Source organism: Microcaecilia unicolor, chromosome 6 (assembly GCF_901765095.1).
Source record: "Microcaecilia unicolor chromosome 6, aMicUni1.1, whole genome shotgun sequence".
Taxonomy (NCBI): Eukaryota; Metazoa; Chordata; class Amphibia; order Gymnophiona; family Siphonopidae; genus Microcaecilia; species Microcaecilia unicolor.
The window spans coordinates 65,470,081-65,492,513 of record NC_044036.1 but is presented as its reverse complement, the minus strand read 5'-3'; the positions used below and the strand labels follow the sequence as shown (position 1 = coordinate 65,492,513).

At 41.7% G+C, this 22,433-nt stretch overlaps 1 protein-coding gene across 2 annotated transcripts in view; it reads right to left on the bottom strand.

Annotated features, from left to right (window-relative positions):
* The window catches only part of HS2ST1 (heparan sulfate 2-O-sulfotransferase 1), a 189,923-nt gene that overhangs the window by 10,713 nt on the left and 156,777 nt on the right, over positions 1 to 22,433 (bottom strand). For both annotated transcript variants that reach the window (XM_030205345.1, XM_030205346.1), the window contains exons 3-6: positions 20,280 to 20,365; positions 17,789 to 17,927; positions 7,448 to 7,545; positions 5,253 to 5,410 (exon numbers count right to left, since the gene is read on the bottom strand). In XM_030205345.1, coding sequence (XP_030061205.1) covers positions 5,253 to 5,410; positions 7,448 to 7,545; positions 17,789 to 17,927; positions 20,280 to 20,365 — 481 coding nt within the window. The remainder of the gene's footprint in view (positions 1 to 5,252; positions 5,411 to 7,447; positions 7,546 to 17,788; positions 17,928 to 20,279; positions 20,366 to 22,433) is intronic.

Below are 22,433 nucleotides of genomic sequence, written 5' to 3'. Positions count from 1 at the left end.
CTCCCTCCCCGAGTGGCGGATTCTGTCATGTGAGCTATCCCTGCCAGCTGATCGCTCACTTCCTCCACCTCCGTTTGTGCTATTTTGCTTTTATGGCAAGAAGCAAGCCATGAAACTACCGCCTCACCGGGAGTGTGATTTCCCTAGTGCTCTCCAGCTGGGTAAGATGCCGCCACAGGGAAAGGCTTCCTTGCCCTCTATCTTGGAATCCCAACCCATCTTGGACCCAGTAAAGAGTGTTGCTGTCTCCCAGATCACTGTATCTCAAGGAAAACACATGTCCCTAAGAAGTCAAGGAAGTGGGCCTTGCACTGGGCATACAACTTCAAATCTACTTCATTATCCCCAGGAAAAAGAAGACCCTTCAATCAAGGGTACATCAATACTGGTGTCCCCAAATGTCTTATCATAGGCAAGATATTCTAGACGTCAGAAGGATAAGAGGGAGATGACACTATCCTCTTGCTCGGAAGGTCTTTGGACCCGAGGATGATGCGTGTGAACCTGCTGTCTATGTTCATGTCCCTGCACATGTAAGACTACGTCATCTTTATACCCTCAAACCTGAACCCACAGGCCTGGGGAGGGGGTTCAGGAAGGGGGTACTGTCATGCCCCTCATCATTTTTCTGTGGTCTCCAGCAGCATTCCATTCCAGAAGAATCTATTTCACTTCCTGGAAACCCTGCACTTCTTTTTTAGCTCTGCAAGAGGGTGCTGGCTGATGTCAATACTTCCTGTCTTGTAGTATATAAGGAAGTTCCTGACTCCCATCCAGTGCCTTTGCAATGGGTCCTCTAGTTGTGTTTTGGGTGCTTCTTCAGCCTTGCTCCAGTTGTGTCTTGAGTGCTTCTCCACCCTTGTTCCACTTGTCAATCTCCAGCCCTGTTCCTAGCTTGTCCTGTACCTGTCCATGCCTTCAAGTCTTGTTTCTGCCTGCTCCAGCTTGTCTCTTCCACTGTGTTCTGGTCTTGCCCCTGCCCCAACCCAGTGTGTGCCCTCCATCTTGTTCCTGCCTGCGTCTGTTTTGATTCCTGCTTCTCCCTGGCCCCGACTTCATCAGACCAGCCCCCAAGGGCTCTTCTAAGAGCCACTCTCTGGTTTAGTCTCCACAGGGGTGAGACTCGCCTGCTACCAGTTGTAGCTTGACTAGCCTTTAGGCCAGGAGGGAAGCATAAACTCAACTGTGACCTATGGGTCACCTACCTAGAAGCATGACAATACAGAATCTCTCCAGGCAAAGAGTGATGAAATTATGGCACATTTCATTAAGATTACCACAGTTAAAACACTATACTTCAAAAGAAAACTAGGCATGATTTTTGTGGATATATGTTGATCTGTTTAAAGTTGATAGTATTAACCAAAATTTTAAACTGCTAGACTTCATAAGATCGCAAGATCCCTGAAACATCTATTAGATGATCGATTCCTGAAAGCTTGCTTCATGCCTTTGTTTTCTCTTTTTAGATTACTGCAACTTTCTTCTAGTAGGTGTTCTTCTCTAATCATTAAACTGCTTTATTAAGCTACTTGCTTTGATCAGGTTACTCCTTTACTTTCCGCACTACATTGGCTTCCTGTTACCTTTAGAACCTTGTTGAAGATTTACTTGCTCACAGAGCTTTTCATAATGGTTATTCAGTTTATCTGCATTCACTTCTCCTCCTATATGCATATACATGCACTCTTCATTCTACCAATACCAATCTCCTGAATGTACCATCTTTCATGAGATTCCAGTTAGACTCTTTGTACCTGATCTTTCTACTGCACCAATCCTACTCTCTTACAACTGTGCCTCGAGGCTTCTGTGATGAAAATTAAGACAGCGATGAAGACACTGTAATTCTTGCAGGGCTCTCTATGACCTTTTCAATACCTTATTCCTCTCACCGAACTGGTTTCTCCCTCTATTTTGTTTTCAGTATAATAATAAGTTTGTAGTTTTGTTTTTAAATTGTTGTGTCATTCATTATCCCCTCCCTCATGATTCGTTTGTCAGGATTCATATGGATCTAATATCTACTGTCTTCATTTGTTTCTCAGATTCCTCTGGTTGCTGTAAACTACTATGATGCTACTGGCGGTATAACAAGTGAATCTTAAATAAATTTGTTGTAAGTACATTTTTCTTTGTCTGACTCTGAACTACCATGTAGAGTGCACATTTTAGGCAAGTGTAAGACAACTGCACTTGAGAACTAAGATAAACCATGTTGAATCAGACTAAGGTCTACCAAGCTTAGCATCCTGTCTCCAACAGTGGCTAGTTTAGGCCACAAATACCTAGCAGATCACAAAAAGATCTTTTCTGAACGTTCATTTCAAGTTAATTTATAGTGTGACAGAGCCATACTATTACCTTGGTCTCCCTAAGAACTCCTTTTACCCTTGGCTATCTAGTGGTCAGTCACTCAGGGTATTTTTGTTTTGTTTCAAATGCACCAAGGGTTAGTCTGTACATCTAACGCAAGCTTCTTTACGCAGTCTCTCTTATCCTGCCTTAATATTATTGCACATCTAACTTGCCAATGTGTATGCTTACCCAAATTTTCTTCATAATGGTCTGCTTTCCATTTTCTGGAAACTGTCTTTCTGGCATTTACTGCCTCATTCACCTCACCATTAAACCATTCTGAACATTATGTGGTGGTCCTTTGACCTTTAATGCATGGAATATATTTTCTCTGGGCTTCCGAACTGTTTTTAAGTAACGCTCACATTTCATGAAAACTGTTCATTAGCTTTTTTTCCCTAAAATAATTCCTAATTTTATCATGTCACTCTCTTTGAAATTAATGCTATAAACAAGTTTTCTTTAGTGTCCTCCTTGCAGTGATGAAGGCTAATTTGACTGTATTGTGTTCACTATTGCCAAGTGGTACCATCACCATTACTAGACTGCAAGGTTCTGGCCCAAAGGATAGACTACACCTCATCAGTTCCAGGATCAGCTGTTCCATAAAACAGGAATTTATGGCATTTAGAAACTGAATCCTGATAAGACATTTACTCAGTCAATACTAGGGTTAATTAAAGTCTCAATCAATTAAAATGAGTTATGAGCAGAAGATTAAAAAAACTCTACTCAAAATAAAGAAGAAAGGAGGTCTTCTGTAATATCAAAACACAGATTAACAACACATGCTCAATCTCATATCAAAAAAATTATACGGAGACAAAGACCTTGGTCAAAAATTTCATATCCTACTCATTAGTTTTATTGGGTTGGAATCTTTTAATCATTGGACAGAAAAAAACCTCCATTTTTAAAATTACTTTTTTTCAAAGACCTCAATATAAAAAAAAATCACTGAAGAGCTTCCTCTTCTCAACAATAATGAAACAATCTGTGCTTCAAACAAATAGTAATGTAACAAAAAAGAACAGCAGCATCTGGAAGAAGGGAGAAGGGGGAAGTGTCTGGAGGGAGAGGATGCAACAGGAAAAAAAAGAGGGTAGTGTGATAAGGAGGAGAGGAAAGTGTCTAGAGGGAAGGAATCAGAAGGGGAATAGTAAGAGAACGGGTGTGAAGATCAGACAGTCTTCAGAGATGGAGCAAGAGAAGAGTGAAAGTAGGGCTAGAGAGATGGTATGAAAGATATAGAAGGGTTAAGAAAGGGATGAGAAGGAGTAAAAAGGGACAGGAGACTTAAAAAGGGATGAGAGACTGCGTAAATGGTACTAGTGAGGAATGGAAGCTGAGTACAGGTATGAGAAAGAAGGTGTGAAACACAATGAACAGAACATTTTGATTGTGCGAATGTGGTGGTTTCTAATGGTGGTAGCTGGTGTTGAAAGTGATGCTTGGGGAGAGAATAAGAGTGTGTGTGTAGTGGGAGCATGAGGAATAGGGGCTCTAAGCAGGGCCGTGCCTAGGGTCTCCGGTGCCCCCCTGCAGTTGGCCCCGCGCCCGCCCCCCCCCCTCGAAAACCATCGCTACACTACCCGCCCTCTTCTCCCCAGATCCTTTTCTTTTTGTTTAAATTTACCTCTGACCGGCGGCAGCGTAGCGTTAGTGAGAAGGAGGCGGCGCTCCCCTGCCCCGACGTGTCAGTCTTCCCTTTGCTCAGTTCCTGCCTTCTTCTGACGTCATTTCTGATGTCAGAAGAAGGTGGAACTGAGCGAAGGGAAGACTGACACGTCGGGGGCGGTGGAGCGCCGCCTCCTTCTCACTAACGCTACGCTGCTGCCGGTCAGAGGTAATTTAAACAAAAAAAAAAGGATCTGGGGAGAAGAGGGCGAGGTAAGCATGGTGTGGCGGGGCGCCCCCCAGAGGATGGCGCCCTCCTGCCATGCTTACCTCGCTTACTGTGTTGGCACGGCCCTGGCTCTAAGGTGTAGCTCCTTAGTCCTGAAATCCCTGGGGAAAGGGAGAGGAAGGTGCAGTAAGATGGTTGTGGGGATTACTCGTTACTGGGTGAAGGTGGAAGGATGGGGGGTGAAGAGCTGCCGAGGGGGGGGGGGGGGGGAGATGTGACTCATAACTGGGTGGAGGTGGAAGGACAGGGGTGAAGAGCTGCACAGTGGGGGAGAGATTACTCCATTTCACTTGTGGTTCCTTATATATTAACTGAAGATATATCCATGTTCTGCAAGTGTGACTGATGTGAAGGTTTATTTTAGCCCTGCAGTCCTGCTTGTTTCATTTTACCAACACAAGTGTGTTGGTGCTGTAAGGTTTGATGTAATATGACTGACGTTTTTTCAAAGATAGATTTGTTATGCTATATAGGTTCTGCATGTTTTTTTTTGTGAAGCATCTATTTGGAAAGAGGGTTACCTGTCTGAAGTGATGCCACAGTTTGAATATTTTTTTTCATGGTGAGTTGTAAGGAGAAATACCCAGATTCCATTGTTGAGGAATGTGAAGTTTTAGAAAACTGGAGGTATAGGTGTCATACTGAGATTCCTGTACAGACTACTTCCATACAGAAGAATTAGTTGAATGACGCTACCAATGTAATGGTAGTTTTACTGGATGGCTGATATGGGCAGGATTCCTTTCTTTTAATAGCTAATTTAAAGGTGGGGAGGGTTGCAATGTGGTGGTGAGCATGATGTGCAAAAAAAAAAAGTCTCTGACTTGCCCCCCCCTCTGTCACCACAAATACTTCTCACCTAAATCATTACTGCCCTGCTAGCAGCCTTGCTCCACCTTACTTTGACTGAAAAAGTACCTAGCCCTGGCAGGTTCTGAGACAACCATCCAAACCTCACAACTGAAGTAGAAAACACCTATCACAATACCTGTACGATACAGCTCTGTAGCACCCCTAAAGAAACGGGGTAAAGCTGCTTCTAACAACATAATGAAGTCTTCAAGTTCTTCGGTAACTCCCACAAGGAAGTATTCATTAACCAGGTTGTACTTGGCTTGCTCTAAAGCCCATCTGCTTCCCCCATTCCTAAAGTAAGACAGAAAAATGACAGAAAACATCACCTTTCTAGATAGTTTTTTCACTTTACAAAAGAGTCTGCCAATTTAATGTTAAGTTAAAAGCAACATGCCTATGTACCATCACCATTTTATAGTAAATTAATTAGCAGAGAAATGGAGTTTATCATCTGACAAAGCCCTATTAATTACCAATATAGAACACTGGTATTATGCAGGGTAGGGATATCAAACTTAAGTTCCAAGGACTGTAAACCAATTAAGTTTTCAGGAATTCCTAATCACTAAACATATGCTATATCTGTGTGCACTGCTTCCACTGTATGCCAATATTTCTCATGCAGTCATTAGGAGATAGAATGAAACCAGACTGGTTTGCAGCTCTCCAGGTCTGCAGTTCAACACCTCTTTCATGACTCACAGTTAATGTTGTAGGCTATCTCCCTAACTTAAGGATTCCCTTCTGATAGAGAGGTTATTTGCACTAGAAAGTCTACAGTGCTGAGATTTTAAATAAGGTCATTTAAGTAAAGGTTGTTGAAACTAGAAGAAGCCCTTGATACCTTGTCACCACAAATAAAGCAAGTAATCAGCTATCACCACCACCAAAACAGAACATTTTGGGGTTTCTCAAAGCAAGAAGGAATCAAGGTGGGCTGGTGGGTGTCTGCTAATGCAGAATTATAAAAGTACTTGTATACATTTTCTAGTAATTATTTTGAAAAGAAAAAATATTCTAAAAGGTTGAACAGGGGAAACATGATAAAAACAGGAGTTTTTCCTTTATAGTTTTCCAAGTACAAAAAAGGTTTGTTGATAACATAAAAAAAAACCCCAAAAACCTAGGCCCTAGAAAGTGATCAGATTTCCTTTAAATCAAGGAAATATAAAATATTTTCCTAAGATATTCCAACACTTTTGATGTTCACAAAATAAGAAAGAAAAGATCTGACTTTTGATTTTTGTTTTAATAGCAAAAGATTTCTAACATTTTTTCAAAATACCCATATACATTTACTCAAAAAGATACAATTTGAACAGGGGAAGCTTAGGCACTGGCACAGAGCGCTAGTGATAAAGGGCACCAAAATCCCCACTTCTGATGTCATCACAAGTGCCTCACCTAATCCACTGGTTAAATCTTTCCTTCCCTCCCTCCACCATGGCATATCTCCCTCTTTCCTTCTGTTTCTATTGGTCCAACATCTCTCTCCTCCTCTCCCCATCCCAGTCCCTTTCTAACCCCTTCCCTGCTGATATAAAAGATGCCAAAGTCGTCACTAGTGCCTCACCTGGTCAAATGGTTAAGCTTTCCCCTCCCCCGAGGATTTGGCATAGCTCCCTTCCTCTTCACCCCCTGCCCATGGCCCTGCAAATTTGCCCTGAATTGCTGGTAGGAGCAATGATAAAGAGAGGCTGTCTTCCCTCTGCCACACCCCGCCCACAGAAAACTGCATCAGGGGAACTAGACAAACAGAGGGAAGACCCAGGGGCAGGCTAGGCAGCCTGTCTATTACTACTTCCACCAGTAACTCAAGGCAAGTTTGGAGTACCACAGGCAAGGGGGTGGGGAGGAAAGAGAGTGAGGGGGTACAGAGGAGAGACAATGGAGGGAAAGAGGAGACAGAGATGCTGGACCTGGGTAGAGAGAGAGGGAAGAAAGGGAAGGGATAGACAGGGATACAAAACTAATGAGAAAGGGTGCTCCTGATGCTTTGGGGAGAAGGAGGTAAAGCAAGTTGGCTCAGAGTGCCACAATCCCTTGAGCCAGCACTGAATGTGAACAATAAAAGTTTCAGAGTGGAAAAGGTACATCATATTGTTGTACAGACTACAGAGGATTTCTGTAATTATTTTGCCAAGCAGGAATTCTAGGTTATATTTCTTGGGAAGGTAATCTGGAAGCATAAAAATCACAGATTTGTATCCTGCAGCACTCATTTTAGAATTTACTTTCAAAATCTAGCCTACATTGAGAGTCTTGATAAACACAGATTACAGTGATAATGTACAGTTGATTAGAAAGGTAAGTCAACGATCTTCTTACCAGCATTCTGAGCTGTGGCCACAGAAGAATGGAATCTGAAGCCAAAGCTTTTCAGGCGCGCAGTCTGAGCCTCCAGCTGCTACACATTCATCAAAGGTCTGGAACCAAAACAGACACACTATAAGATATCAATTCCTCTCTTGCATTTCAAGCATCTTAATCTTATCAGCTATTAAAAACAAGAGAGAGGAAGTGAGGAAGGAGAGAGGGTAAACATAATGAACATAACATATGGAAAAACAAATCCTTTAGTCGATGTTCCCTCTAAGTTGTGCGGTAGTCCTCTAACCATATTGCTGCCTGTGGGTGGTGGTGCTTCAATATTGTGTTTTCAATCGCTAGGGACAGGCTGGTCCTCCGGAGTCCTGAAGAACTTGCCTGACCCTTGCTATTGAAAAATATATTTGAAACAGTACCCCCACTGGCAGAAATGGCTTAGAGGAAACAGTGCCTTTAGTATATGTTATATTTAGTGGTCATATGAAATTGTCACAGTAACATATTTGGCTACCAAAGAACGAAGTAAGTAAAAAGACAGAAAATGGTCTGGGAATACTGGTGTATAATTTATTTTATTTATTTGGATTTGGCTCACAGTACACTTCCCTCAAGTGGAGTCGTGTCAAGGGAGTGACATGCACATTTGAGGCCATGTGGCACATCAATCTCAACATTTGCCGAGCTGTGACCTGCTTGCTGCTTTTGACTTGCGAGGCGAGTGTCGATAAGGTCTCTGCTCTCACTTGTGGAAGAAAAGCCCGAGCCTGCAACGTATCTAGCAGGGCTCCTATGTATTCCAATTGTTGGACTAGGAGAAGGTGACAAACCCTAGTAACTCTAACACCCAAATAGGCACATTGATGCTGTTACCCCCTCCTGTGATGTACTCATGACCAGCCAATCGGCCAGATAGGGGAACACACACGCTCCCAGTCTGCATTGATACGTCACTACTACTGCTAGATATTTGGTGAATACCCTGGGAGCTGATGAAAGGACAACGCCATACTGGTAATGGTGTTTCCCTATTCAAAATCCGAAATACTTTCTGTGACTGGGAAGTATCGAAATATGGGTATAGGCATCCTTTTAAGTCTAGAAAGCATAGCCAATCATTTTCCTGAACCATGGGGAGAAAGGTGCCCAGGGACATTCTGAATTGTTCTTTCATAAGAAATTAATTCAGGGCCCTTAGGTCTAGGATGAGACAAAATCCTCCTGTTTTCTTGGGTATAAGGAAGTACCTGGAATAGATTCCCTTACCTTCTTCTCCTGGTGGCACGGGTTCAATCGCCTTGGCCTGTAGAAGAGCGGAGATTTCCTCTACAAGTACCCTCTTGTGCAGAGAGCTGCACGATGATGCTCTCTGTGGGAAATTTGGTGGTCTTTGACACCTATGCAGGGCATAACTGAGATGGACTATTTGAAGAACTCACCAGTCAGAGGTTACAAGGGGCCACCTGTGATGGTAAAAACTAAGCCTCCATCCCACTGTAAGGCTATCCAGGATGGTTACTTTGAGGACAGCTATGATCTCATGAAGCCAGTTGGCGAGGCTGAGACCGCTGGGTCTAGTGCTGCAGGGCAGAGCAGGAAGGTAGGGTAAACCTGCACCTTTGACAGCAGTAGGTTCACAGTCTACACCCACTTGAAAACCTCCGTGAAGAAGATGGTACAGCTAGAGGGTGCCGGGAGAGTTTGAATGGTGTCCGTATGCTTCTTTATGAGGTTTGCGACCTCTTCCACATCTCCAAAAAAAGTTGTAATCTCGGCAAGGAACTTCTGCCAACTTCTCCTGCACCGCTAGTTCCAGGTCAAAGACATGTAGTCATAAGAGTCTGTGCATCCCCACGTCCATGGTGGAGAGTCTGGACACTATGTCAAAAGAGTCATAGGCACCCCTGGATAGATATTTTTTGCACTCCAGCTGCTTACTGGTCAACCTCTGAAGCTCTGCAGCCTGCTCCTGTGAGAGAGGATCCACAAAACTTAGTGTACTGCGGACTAAAGACTGCATGTAGAAGCTTGTGTAGAGTTGGTAACACTGGATATGGGCAGTGAGCATTGAGGCCTGAAAACTTTTCCTCCCAAACGAGTCTAGTGTTATGGCCTCTCATCTGGGGGTGCCAAGGCATGAATCCTGGAACGTCTATCTCGTTTGAGAGTGAATTTGACTACAAGAGAATGGTGTGGCAGTTGAGCTCTCTTGAATCTGGGAGCCTTTTGGATCAGTACTGCATATTCACCTTCTTAGGTGCGACCTGCACTGAGAGGAGAGATTCCTAGTTCTTCATCAGTGCATCCTTAAGGATAGGGTGCAACAGTACAGTGACCACTTCCTTAAGAGACTCAGTCTACGACAGTCAACATCGCCACCCTGAGCTCTTCCTCCGTTCCCAACTTAAATGGTACGGCAGAAGACGTCTCCCTGATAAAAAAACAAAACAAAAAACAGTGAAAGAAACCCTCAGGTAGAGATTTTCATCTCTCTTGAGGTGGTGAGGGATCAGAAAGTATCCCATAAGACTCCTCCGAGAAGTAATGTGGCTCCTCTTCTGAATCTTCTGAATTCGGACTTCACTATACTCAGGGTGTAGTGAATGAGTTTGTGGCTGTCTCGACTCAGGGGATCAAAGTCCATGCCCTGAAGAGCGTCTAGGTACAGCCCTATTCTCTGACTCCGAGGAAGCTTCCTCCCCTTATGTTGAGAGAGACATTGTAAGCGTCGAGGTAGATATCGATACCCTGCGAGGAACCAGTGTCTAGGATCTCTGCACCAGCATTGAAGGAGCCTCAGGAAAAATTTGGGCTGGATCTGCAGTTCGTTCGCCCTCAATGTCTGAGAGGAGTGCAACTGCAGTATCTATGCCAGCTCCTTTCTGAGCATGGCTTGGAACCACTCATTGAAGGAAGGCATTGGCAAAGGTGGGGGAGCAGGAAGAGACGCAGCCTGAGGTGTCAGTGTCGGACTGGTAGCAGGGACCTGGCTGCTGGGAGACTGGAAAGCCTGTTGAAAAAGGCAGGTCTCCACCCAATTTTTGAATTTATGAAAAGAACTTTCCACATATAAATCTAATGGACAGGAATTCCATAAGGTAGGGGCCAAGAAGTAGAATGTGGTCTGACAGGTAGAATCAAGGTACACAAAGAAGGAGAGAATAAAAAAGTTAGCTTGGGATGAATAACGAATAATTAAGGAATTCAGGGGAACAGAAAGAGCAATAAGGAACATTCGATGGGCTCCAGTTATGATTTTGAACTTAATGTGATAAATTAGGAGCCAGTGTTCCTCAAAGAAGAGCGGAAAAACATGATCAAAATGTTTGTCTGAAGTATTTTAAAAAAATTGATATTTGGTATTTAATTTTTTTACACTGTGGGACACTGAGGGGCATAATTGAAAGTGGGCGCCCAAGTTTTCCTGAGGACGTCCTCACAGGACGTCCCGGCGAAGGGGTAGGGAAACCTGTATTATCGAAACAAGATGGGCATCCATCTTTCGTTTCGATAATACGGTCATGGACGCCCAAATCGCGAAATTTAGGTCAACGAAAGAGATGGTCGTCCCCGATTTTCAAACAAAAAAAACAGCAGCACGGGCCTTTAAAAATGGAACACAGTTCTTGATGAGTCTAAATATTAATCTTTGGTTTTATTCATTATATGTTAAAAAATTTTTAAAAATATATTATTTCTATGTTTTGTATTCTATGTAGACCCCTGACGTAGGTGCTAGTCACCGAAACGCGGCCCGTGTCGGGTCTTTTTGTCAAGGCTCATTCATTAAAGAACTGTGTTCCATTTTTAAAGGCCCGTGGTGCTGTTTTTTTTGTTTGGACTTTAGTTTGTACTTCGTTCCCTCTCTTTTGTTATATCCGTCCCCGATTTTCAGCCATAATGGAAACCGAGGATGCCCATCTCAGAAACGACCAAATCCAAGTCATTTGGTTGTGGAAGCAGCCAGCATTCTTAGTACACTGGTCCCCCTCACATGCCAGGCCACCAATCAGGCACCCTAGGGGGCACTGCAGTGGACTTCAGAAATTGCTCCCAGGTGCATAGCTCCCTTACCTTGGGTGCTGAGCCCCCCCCCCCCCCAAAAAAAAAAAAAAACAATCCCCACAACTGTACACCACTACCATAGCCCTAAGGGGTGAAGGGGGGCACCTAGATGTGGGTACAGTGGGTTTCTGGTGGGTTTTGAAGGGCTCACATTTACCACCACAAGTGTAACAGGTAGGGGGGGGGGATGAGCCTGGGTCCCCCTGCCTGAAGTGCACTGCACCCACTAAAACTGCTCCAGGGACCTGCATACTGCTGTGATGGAGCTGGGTATGACATTTGAGGCTGACAGAGACTGGCAAAAAATATTTAAAAAGTTTTTTTTTTAGGGTGAGACGGGGTTGGTGACCAAGTAAGGGGGAGTAAGGGGAGGTCATCCCCGATTCCCTCCGGTGGTCATCTGGTCAGTTCGGGCACCTTTTTGAGGCTTGGTCGTAAAAAGAAATGGACCAAGTAAAGTCGCCCAAGTGCTCGTCAGGGACGTCCATGTGTTAGGCACACCCCAGTCCCACCTTCGCTATGTTTCCGACACGCCCCCATGAGCTTTGGTCGTCCCTGCGATGGAAAGCAGTTGAAGACGTCCAAAATTGGCTTTCGATTATGCCAATTTGGGTGACCCTGGGAGAAGGACGCCCATCTCCCGATTTGTGTCGAAAGATGGGTGCCCTTCTCTTTCGAAAATAAGCCTTATGGTAACTCACCTTGCAGGTGCCAATAAACACAGGGAGAAGTATCAGGGATGGGAGATGGAGCAGAGTGTAGGGATACGTAAGAATAGACAAGCGAAAGAGAAGCCTTAAATGAAGATTTTAAAAACCTATTTTGGGATAAGGAAAATATTATTATTATACTTGGCATTAGAGATTTAAGCAATCATCCACAAGGGACAATAATTTAAGATTACCCTGAACACTAGAACCACATTAGCTAGTTACAATTGTCCTGCCTAGCAGATAGTAGATGCAAAAATGTTTTGAAAGAACAGAAAATATTAACACTCCTACCTATTTTAGTTTTTTAAATCCATCCTTTTAAGAATGTAATACATTGAATCAGCTTATCTGACATACTGAATTACAAAATAAAACTGGATTATTTTAGGCAATGAAAGCAGTCACACCTGAACATGGGCTGAAAACCCATATACATTATTATCTGATCATGTGTTTTTATTTAGTATTATGTATGCATTTCATGTGCATAAATATATTGTCCACTAAAAAGGGCATATATGCTATACTTAAATATATAGAGGCTCATTTTCAAAGCACACAGGCTTACAAATTCTATATGCTTTGAAAATGAGCACCATAGTTTTTCCTGCACTAAGTGGTGTCATATTTGAAACAAAGCTTAACAGCACAAAGATCTACAATTGCTTATAAGCAAGGCACTGTACAAGAGGCTACAACATAATTTTAAGTGGATGCCTGTGAAAAGTATTAGCTACAGCATAGCATTAACTATGAAAACATGCTCAAGTTTCTCCAGTCTAAGTTAGGATGTCAAGGCACCCTGAAAATCTAAAGTATTTAATGAAGACTTCAAAAAGAGCAGTTTCTAGTTCTGGAAACAACTCAAGTAAAGAAAAAGTAAACCATGCTTGTTGGACTCAGCTCACATCACTTCATTATAGAAGAGAGACTTGGTTGCTTCACACAGCTGTTGCACATTCTTAATAGTGTATCTCTGCTGCAAGTAACAACCTAAACCTGACCTGCCTGCAGCTCTTGAGGACCGGAGTTGCCTACCCCTGACCTACTAGGCTTTAAGACAAAGTTAAACAAACTCCTGGAGATGGGCAATATGTCTGCTATACTCAACAAGAACTTGCCTTCTGGGATAAACTATATTCCTTATTGGGGCATATTCTTTATTCCAACAAAGTTGGACAGCTTGCTATACCTATTCAAGCAGTTAGGAACTGCTAACAGTGAATACAGACTTACCCCTGGCATTATTAAACCATTCACTGAATATATTTTGAATGTGTTTTGAAATTTACAATTTCCGTTATGATCTTTATTCTGTGCATAGCTCCTCAAACAGTTTGTAACGTGCTACTACTACTACCTAACGTTTCTAGAGCGCTACTAGGGTTACGCAGCGCTGTACAATTTAACAAAGAGAGACAGTCCCTGCTCAAAGAGCTTACAATCTAATAGACAAGTGAACGGTCGGTCCGATAGGGGCAGTCAAATTGGGGCAGTCTGGTGCTAAGTGACATTAAGCCAATTATGTTATGAGCTAGCAAAATACTAATTCTTTATCGCAGCTATAGGATGCCTGAAGAATCTAAAAGGTTCCATTTATTCTACATACATATAAGGTGAAAAAAAATAAAGCTTCATGTCTCTTGCTGGTTCATTATAATCAGGAACAAAATTAGGGAGGCCCAGCTATCCCACCCAACTTCCAAGTAGCTGTGGTTTGGGATTTTAGAATTACTCTCAGCTTTTCCAAATTTGAATTCAAAGTAAGTTATAATGAAGTAAAAATAATTCCCACTCCAAATGGGCTTACAACCTAAGCCATACTTGAGGCAACAGAAGGTGAAGTGATTTGCTCAAAGTCGCAAGAAGCATTTGCAAGAGAACAATCTGAACCCTGGCTTCCTTGGCTCTGAACCTGTTGCAGACTGACCTGCTTCCTTTCCCACTCTGCAAGATGCGATATCATCACATATGTGCAGTTGTTGCATAGGGTATGTCACCACATACTCATGTTTCTAATTTATAAGAAGCTGACAATTTCCCTGCAAATAACATAACATTAATCTGACAAATGTCAAAGGACAAATATTTGTGCAATGAGTGATTTTATAATGTATGTATGATATCACATCACACATTTTTAAACATTTTATCTACAGGGAAGCAGAAGCATAGCTCCAGTCTGCCGGTGGCTTAAGCTGAATATTTAAAGTTATGTGGACATTTCGCCTGTAAGGATACACTGCAGAAATCACTTATTTGAATGACTATCTGCCCAATGCTGGCCCTTGAAAAAGGACAGAAGTAGTGAATATCACTAGCATTCATCAAATTTGACAGGTGCCACGCCCACTTCTGTGTTCTCAGCCAATCAGAAATGAGGACACGCCTAAGCTCCCACCCTATTTGAAGGGACCACCCAAGCCACACCCACTCCCAACCCCTAGGGATGACATCACCAGATATATCATGCACCTGCTCCTTTTGCATAACCACACTTCTTGCCCCAACTTATTTGCATAGCCCCTCCCCAAACCCTGCTACTTTTGGTGGTGTCACTAGAAGCGACAGACACACCCCTTTTCAAGGTGGCAGCCACCACCGTATGCATCACATCACCTCATCTTTTCAATACTAGCCACCGTCTTGGATAGGGTCACGTGATAGGAACTGACGTAAAAAAAATTCCAACACCGTCCCCTACAGCCTCAGCAAAATTTAGTCATGCATGCGCATTTCTCAAAGGAAATTAAAATCTGGAATATGTTGTCAGGGGATCTGGTAAAAGCAGTTAGCTTAGCAGGGTTTAAAAAAGGGTTGGATAGTTTCCTAAAAAAAAAAAAAGTCCATAAGCCATTATTAGGATGGACTTGGGGAAATCCACAGCTTATTTCTAGGACAAGCAGCATAAAATCTGTTTTACTGTTCTGGGATCTTTGCCAGGTACTTGTGGCCTGGATTGGCCACTTTTGGAAACAGGATAATGGGCTTGATGGACCTTCGATTTGTCCCAGTTCTTAATTAGAAGCATTTTAGGTTACCGTGTTATTTTCTGTAGAAGATTGGAAGGAAAATATATGTAAAACCACTAAGTGGGGTTGCAATAGCAACTGAAAGCCAAGCTACAACTTATTTTCAATATTTCTGTTACAGTGAACAGATCTTGTTCTGAAACTGAGGAAGAAGAGCATCATCTAATCTCACCAGCAAGCATCTAGCTTCCAGGGTAACCAAAAATGAACCTGTTCTTAAACACCATGTATGTAAATACAGGTCATAATTATTCACTGAAGATAGTCTGAGAAGCAAACTTGTTTTCCCTCTGGGCCTCAGACTCCACCCATGGATGGATCTTGAGCTCCAGCTAAGCGTTGACAGCCTCAGAGTCCAATCAGAGTTTCCTGCTGGAGGGGCAATTCATCATCCAAGTGATTTCTGCTCCCCTTCTGGACACTTCTGCTAAGGTACAGAAAACTTCTATACCATAAATATCACTGACTGATATCTAGAATGTCGTCTCAAACACCTACTCTTTGCTTCAAAAGGTTAGTGCTCAAGACTTATTTTCAAAGAAAGGAACTATCCTTTTTGTGAACAAAAGTTGTATTTACTTCTTGATGTAAATAGGGTTACTACTCAAGCTCAAAAGAAAACTATTCAGCAGCCGAGACCTCATGTTTTGACTACAGGAGCATTTCATTTTTTAGAATTTCCATATAAACTTGTAGTAACCTTTCAAAGAACTAAATATGTTTTTTGGGTTTTTTTTTTGAAAAGTGTAATTAAACTTTTTCTTAAGAATAAGAATGTTTAAATGTTAATGATCCATTTTTATGTGTGTGTTGGGAACTGAATGAGTTTTATTGTGTAATTATATGGGATGTGATTCTCTTCATTGTTATATCAGTTCCTGATATTGACCTCTTCTCCCTTTGATATATGGACCATAGCACATGTTAATTTCTTTATTTTTTTAGTGAAATCAACTTTTGTGAATGACTGCTTTTTTGTTTTTTTTCTAAATTGCCTTATGTTTACATTATGTAAATATTTTGAAAATCTCAATTTAAAAAAAGTTCTACATAGGTAGCTTAAAAACAAGCTGAGTTCACCTTTGGTATGTGCCCTAAAGTGACTGACTACGTGAGGAACTGGATGAGTGGAAGAAGAAAACATGTCATGGTAAATGTGCTCACTCTGAGGATTAGGGATGTTACCAGTGGTGTGCCACAGGAGATCAGTCCTTGGTCTGATGCTTTTATTTATTTATTTTTTAATCATTTTTGTAAGCAATATTGTGGAAGGTTTTCCTTCTTGCAGATGACACCAAAATCTGCAACACAGTACATACCCTGAAAGATGTGGAAAACAGGAAGAGGTGTATAGCAAAGCTTGAAGAATAACCTAGAAGCTGGGAGCTAAAATTGCAAGGTCTTGTATTTGTACTAGTATACATCTCAGACAATTTTTAGGTGGCCAAACAGGTAAAAAAAGGCAACAGCAAGAGCCACAAGGATGCTTGGGTGCACAGCGAAAGGAATGGCCAGCAGGAAAAAGGATAAGAGTGTGCATTTGTATAAATATCTAGTGAAATCTCATTTGTTGTACTGTTTACAAATCTGAAAGGGAAATGGGACTTGATATACTACAGCCTTTCTGTGGTTTTTGCAACTACATTTAAAGTGGTTGTAATCAAAGTCCACTGCACTAACCACTAGGCTACTCCTCCACTGCACCTTTAGAAAGATATAAACAAGATAGTCTTGGTCCAAAGGGTGGTTACTAAAATAGTCAACGGTCTTCCTCAAGTTAATGGCGACACACTTAAAGATCTAACTACACATACTTTGGAAGAAAGGTGAGAGAAGAGAGATGACAGACATTTAAATATTTCCATAGTATAAACACATAAGGTATGGGCCTCTTTCAACTGAAAGGAAGCACTGAAAAAAAAGGGCTCACAGAATAAAGGTGAAAGAGACTCAGAAGTAACCTAAGGAAATATTTCCATATGGAAATGGCGATGGGGACAAGGACCGTATCTGAATTCAAGAAAGCACAGGACAAGCACGAAGAAACTCAGAGGGAGAGGAAGGGATTGTACAGCATGGTATGGATGAGCAAATTAGACAGGCCATATGGTCTTTATCTACCATCATTTATTATGTTAGGTGGAGTGGAGTAGCAGCCTAGTGGTTAGTGCAATGGACTTTGATGATGGGGAGCTGTGTTTGATTCCCACTGCAGCTCTTTGTCACTCCGGGCAATTTACTTAACCCTCCATTGCCCCAGGAACAAATAAGTACCTGTATATACTATGTAAACCGCTTTCAATGTAGTTGCAAAAACCACAGAGGTGGTATACCAAGTCCCATTTCCCTGCATCTCATTGGTGTGGTACAAGTTTTTTCTAATGGTAAAGGCTAAGTAGTACAACCAGCATATACTGAATCTTTTTGTAATTTGTTTTACTGGAACAAAATATTGTTTTAGCAGGATATTAGTGGTTTATGGAAACCACTAATTGTGCAAAAGATAAACAGAATACTTCATGATATACCTTTACCTTTTTATCTCCTTGTTTTCGTCTTCGTAGCCCAGGCCTGTAATCATCTCCAAACCGCAAAAAGTAATAGTAAGAAACAAGCCTTTCAATAGGATCCCTTATGACATTTATATAAATTGGCTTCTTTCTAATGCCAAACCTAAAACAGAGGCAGAACAGACATATGCAAAAATTACTTTGTGTTAACTCCTTGGTGGTAGTTAAGGATTTTTTCATATTAAGAATTTTATGATGTTAGCACTACACTTGTTGGTATGTGCAACAGAGAACCTGTAATGTGTACCAAGGTTGCATTATTTGTTATGCTAGCCACATACTTCTAATCAGTTTATAAGCATTAGGAAGCATACACAGATATTGGATAAGCTGGTTCATTTCATTTAGATATGCATAGTTAATGGCTTTCCAGTTCAAACATGAAAGAATGGGTGAGAGAGGTATCTCAATGTGGGGGGAGTGGTCCAACATCCTTTCCCCCTTCCTTTCCATGTCATCTCGTAGGTTTGGGTTTGGCTACAGCACATTCTAGTGGATATGGGGGTAGAGGACACACTAATGAGTGTAGCTGCATACCCAGGCCTTGATCCAGGACAGAGCTGTTCTAGGGATATAGTGTCAGTGGTACTTATGTCAGGCCCTGAGGTGCTCCCTCATGCGCTGGATGAGGCTTGGATCTTCACATTAGGGCAGGATGCTGGCACAGAGGGGGGGGAGGGGGAGTCCATCCAAATATTTGCAGCTCCTCATTTCAGTACTGAATGGTTAGTGGAGGAAGGCCCTACAATTACTTGCCATTGGAAATTCTGGACATTCTGATTTCATCATTGTTTTTATTTCCCTTTCTTATGAAAAAGCAATTAACATGTATTGCAACAACAAAAGGACCTCACTGTATTTGACCCTATGTATACTACTGGCATGAGTGGTGCTGTGATCCTGAGGAGCACTGCTTCTCATCTTTCTAGGCTGCCTCTAATGGATCTCTCTGCCCTCATGGAGACATTTGGGGGGGGGGGGGGGGGGGGGGAAGGTGGTGGTGTTTAAAATTTTTTTTCCTGTGCCTGAGCCACAGGAGTACCTGGAACTGTATTCTCTGGCACACTGAAACCGGGCTCCCTCTAAAGAGATAAGACTGTCCACACTGAGGAAGCGGTCCTCCATCTGCAGGAGGTATATATGCACATTTTGCACGTGGAGAGAACATGCTGCCTTTGCTGCAGAAGTTTTCTTGATGTGGGCACCAGTACTACGTTTTGCATAGGGTATTTTTAATCGGCAGAGTCGATGGTCTTAGAACGTCTATGATGTTTGCAGTGCATCATCTTTCTAAACTTTTTTTTAAAAAGTATTTTCAAATTATATTTTCTAATATCATAACACATTTATTTCTTAAATTATGGACTTGCATTTTTAAACGTTTTCTAGGAAATGTTTATTTCACCATTTGAAGGTCATATCGAAAATGCCCCTCTTAACTATATATAGAAACAAATCTTGCAACAGGACACCATGGTACTGTGGATCCAAGGATTGTTCAGGCTTAAAATAAAGTATCAAAAAATGTTTTAACTCTAACAATAAAGAGAATGTTTTTTGGGGTTAAAAGTTTTTCTGTTTCCTGACGTTTCGAGGGAAACCCAGTGAAGACGGAAACAATTTTTGATTCTGAAATCTGCTGTTTTGCAATTAGGGGGAACATTTTATATGAGATTTCATTGTAAATGTATAATAAGATATAATGCAGATATAATGCAGTTAAATATGTATTCATGGAACCCTCTCATTTAACATCTTTTGTTGAATCTAAAAGAACTGGGGAGTAATTCAATTTAATACCAGATTTCTCTAAGGTGCTAAGAATGCTTTAAAAATTTTGCTTTGTCCCTCCTTTCATTAATCTTGGAATCCAATAATGTGGACTTGAGTGTTGTTATATGTATAATTTAATATTTCCTTAATATTTTTTGTTTTCACTTTTCTGAACAAGTGTAATCATTGGTATAATAATGACTTAAACCTAAATAAAAGGAGAAAAAATGCTTTAACAACTTAATGAAAAGCAAAACTAATATCTATATGCAGTATCATGGTGATAAACCAAAGGTTCTGTCAAACCAACAAAGAAACTGCACAAGAAAATCTGCTCACATCATATAGCGAAAAATGTTTCTGAAAAATCTCAAAGAATCAGAAGATACAGCAGGTATCCATTTAAAGTCACTAGAGGGCAGTACCACAAACTGAATCAGTATTACACTGACAACACTAAATACATTCCACTGCTGGTTGTTGAATAATCAGTACCATGAACATTTCACTCCTGCTGTACAATTTTTAGCTTTGTACACTGGTTTAGGCAATGAAGTAAGGCAGTTTAGAAATCTTCTAAATATATTCTATGAATTTTTCTTAATACAGAAGACCTGAATCTTTATTTTAACAGCATGAAGAATATAACAAAATGTATATAGTATAAGCTAATGAAACATACTTCGTAAAATCCAAATAAGAAACATGACCATGGTAAAATCCTGGCTTCATTTCCTTCCATGATGTGACATTCTTCACAAATCGCACCTAGAAAATGTGAAACAATACTTATTTATATATAAATAAATAAATATATACACGTATATATTCTGCTAAAATACTTTTACATTAACATCACAAATGTGGCCTAAAAGAAAGGGTACTCAGCTAGGAGCAGAAGCAGACTTTTTCAAATTATACCACAAGAAAGCCACTTTCTCTCCCTGTGCCTTAGTTCTCCCCATTGCAGCAGTAAATAAACTTATCCTTTTCATTTCTTCACCCTTCAAGAAGGAGTCACACAGATAGGGTGCCAGAGATGTGATAGTATACCATCAACTGCATTAGGTCTGCATTACTTGCAGAACTAATGCAGTTGATTCTAGGGGAATTTTGAGCAACGTTGCAACACAGAACCTGCACAGAATTCCTTACCTCTGCAGAATGCCCAGAACTCTGAACTTGCTATGTAGACTTCTGTCCAGGCACTAGCATCAGCTACTCTCCTGAATCTTTTTCTACCCCCCCCCCCTTCACAGAAATCACAGAGCAAGAGGCGCAGAAAATGGACCATTGCACACCAGGCAGCTTCCTCCTCCTCTGCCAGCCTAGACCTGACTGTTCATTGAACCATGGGACTGTACAGAGGCCCATCATGTCGACAGGGGAGGGAGGGGGAGAGAATGAGAAGAGCAGCAGATGACAGTGGCTTGTTTGTACCCTGGGAATGACAGGCAGGCAGAGCAAAGTGAGTGCACCATGCAGATTGGGGGGAGGAGGGGACAGGACAGAGACAGCTGACAGCAAGCCTTGGGGATGAGAGGGGGAGCAAAGCTGAGAAGACTGTGCTACAGAGATGGAGAGGCGTTAGAGAAGTTGAGAATATATCACTGGTGTGGCTGTGGGGGATCAAGCTTGAAGATGCACCATGGGGGAGAGATTCAATGAAAACTGGGGAGGGGGTGCCAGGGGGAGGAAGAAGGAGAGGTGGAGGGTACTGCATGCAGGAGAATACTAAGGGCAAACAGAATTAAAGGTCTTGTTGAGAGTTAGAGAGAGAGAGAGCTGCAGTTGGAGAAAAAGAACTAGGGAGGCTGGAGCATGAGGAGGGAAAAGGCAGAAGGGTTCAGGCTTTATGATGGGGGTATTCTGTACAAAAACATTACAAAAACTATGCAGAATTTTAAAATATCGTGTGCAGAATTCTCAGAGTACTGCATGTATGCTTCTGAAGCAGTACACTACAAAGTCATGGAGATATAGAGTGCTACACAACTCTAACGTACTATTAGTGTCCAAAGCCAATTCCTTTATGCAGGGGTCTGAACCTGGAAAGAAAAAAAAAGTTATAGTCGCAAGAAATCAGTCCAGAATGTGTGAGTCCATTGACCAGTAGATGGAGAAAGAGAAAGTATTTCTTCAAGATCTGCCCCCTAAGGGTATCATGCATCCCTGGATCACTTGGTATTTCAAATGACAAAGCAATGAAGGTTATATAAAGAGTTCAAAGAATGCTGCAGAATCATGAATCACTCAGACTTTGAACACATGGTTGATATTAACTCACTCAATCTCCAATCGAGTTAGTCAACAACAAATGACTTACAGTGAGTAAACTGATTGAAGGAGGAACTATCACAATATACCTAAAGTGAGAGGCATGGACGCCAAGTGATACACCAGATATCAACTGAAGCAGTTCACTGACCACAACCAAAATAAAGTAATGCCTGAACTGAAGGTGGAGTAGATAAAGAAACGGCAGATAAATTGCACAGTAGAAGAATAATGAACTGTGGCATGGAAAGAATAGAATAACAATCTATAAAGGAAGCAAGTAATGAATGGATCTGCAAGGGTAAGCTTCTGGACGGATCCTGTTAGGACTAATGGAAAGAAAATTATCAGGTAAGATATTTCCTTTCTTAGCATTCCACAGATCAGTCCAGAACTTGTGGTATGTAGCAAACCAGTTCACAAATAGAGTGGGGGAGTTCATGGCTGCAGTCCAACAAGCCTAACCTAAGGTGTAGGGATGTTTAATGTTGCACAAAAATGACATCAGGAGCTTGTAGCGCCAAGAGGGCAAAGAAAGCACAACATGAAAGGCCAAGGC